This window comes from Manacus vitellinus, unplaced genomic scaffold, assembly GCF_001715985.3.
Source record: "Manacus vitellinus isolate BGI_N305 unplaced genomic scaffold, ASM171598v3 scaffold_8_pilon, whole genome shotgun sequence".
Classification (NCBI taxonomy): Eukaryota; Metazoa; Chordata; class Aves; order Passeriformes; family Pipridae; genus Manacus; species Manacus vitellinus.
In genome coordinates, this window is record NW_021940864.1 from 6,258,386 (window position 1) to 6,260,174 (window position 1,789).

Genomic DNA, 1,789 nt, shown 5'->3' on the forward strand with positions numbered 1-1,789 from the left:
GTGCTGAGACTAAAGCCCCAGCAGGTGGAAAGTGGGGAAGCTTCGTGTTGGGCATTTCTGAAAGATGCAGACAGCTCAGCCATCCTGCATTACTTTATGTACTACGTCAAGAGCATCTTGGTGGACAGGAATCTTGGAGATGTGGCTGTCGTGGGCCTCTCTGACAACAGAGGTGTGTGGGCAGCTAAGCCAGGAGTGGTCCTCGCAGCTGTCTTGTCTCAAGAAGTGGGCTTGATCACAGACCAGGATCAGAAAATATTCCTGCTAACTGGAATCACTGTAGCTGGCAAAAAGTGATTTGTGATAACCTGCTGGTGGATGAAGACAAAGTGATGGATATCAGAAGCAAAGGCAGTGACAGCAGATCCGTAGCTATTGGCAAGACCCCCAAAGCCCTGATCTTCTTCATGGGCAAGAAGAGAGTTCACAGAGGAGACCTCAATTAGAAGAACCAGGATATGACTGTGGACATGAAAGCATGACACAAATAGTGCCAAAGAATCAGACATCTGCCTAAGCACAGAGAAGGGAAATCAATCTGCTTTTATTGTAGATGTCTTTGCTTACTTCTTTCAGATGAGGGGTGCTGGGCAGGCAGCAATGCTGGGGCACTAACAGCCCACCTGACCATCTGTGGTACAGAAGATAGTAGCGTGTACGTTCCTCATCAGGATGCTCAGTGTTACTTGAGAAATTTCCTAGCCATCTTGGATGGTTGCTCCCTGTTTTTTGCATTTTACCAACTGGTTTTGGTGTGAAGGTCTCTGGTAACCATCTTTGGGAAAAGGGAGGAGGGAGAGCAATCCCTTTACCCTCTTGTTCACTTCTTTGCAGTTTAAATCATGCCCTAATGCCAGTCATGGGTTTTGAGACCTTTCTCCTTCTCAAGTAGACCATGACATTAAGGATAAGCAAGACTTGTGTTTATTTTGAATTTACTTCTGGAGCAAGCCCAGTTTATTCTGGAGATTAACTATTGATCAGCAGAGCCTTGTGCTGCTGTTGGACTGGGCATGGGGGACATGTGCAGAGACAGTCTGCCACCTGCTTACCTTCCACATCACTTGAAACCCCTTCTTATGCTACTTTACTGAGAGAATTTCTTTTTTTTTTTTTNCTGCTGACTGGAATCACTGTAGCTGGCAAAAAGTGATTTGTGACGACCTGCTGGTGGATGAAGACAAAGCGATGGATGTCAGAAGCAAAGGGAGTGACAGTAGATCCATATCTACTGGCAAGACCCCCAGATCTTCTTCATGGGCAAGAAGAGAGTTCACAGAGGAGACCTCAATTAAAAGGACCAGGATATGACTGTGGACATAAAAGCATGACACAAATAGTGCCAAAGAATCAGACATCTGCCTAAGCACAGAGAAGGGAAATCAATCTACTTTTGTTGTAGATGTCTTTGCCTGCTTCTTTCAGATGAGGGGTGCTGGGCAGGCAGCAATGCTGGGACACTAACAGCCCACCTGACCATCTGTGGTACAGAAGAGAGTAGCATGTACATTCCTCATCAGGATGCTCAGTGTTACTCGAGAAATTTCCCAGCCATCTTGGATGGTTGCTCCCTGTTTTTTGCATTTTACTGACTGGTTTTGGTGTGAAGGTCTCTGGTAACCAGCTTTGGGAAAAAGGAGGAGGGAGAGCAATCCCTTTACCCTCTTGTTCACTGCTTTGCAGTTTAAATCATGCCCTAATGCCAGTCATGGGTTTTGAGACCTTTCTCCTTCTCATGTAGACCATGACATTAAGGATAAGCAAGACTTGTGTTTATTTTGAGTTTACT

At 45.6% G+C, this 1,789-nt stretch overlaps 1 protein-coding gene across 1 annotated transcript in view; it reads left to right on the forward strand.

Annotated features, from left to right (window-relative positions):
- Positions 1 to 500, forward strand: part of LOC115308015 (profilin-3-like) — a 4,111-nt gene extending 3,611 nt beyond the window's left edge. Inside the window, 2 exon segments of the mRNA XM_029965091.1 lie at positions 16 to 292; positions 295 to 500. Coding sequence (XP_029820951.1) covers positions 16 to 292; positions 295 to 446 — 429 coding nt within the window. The 3' untranslated portion in view covers positions 447 to 500.
- The last annotated feature ends 1,289 nt before the right edge of the window (positions 501 to 1,789 follow it).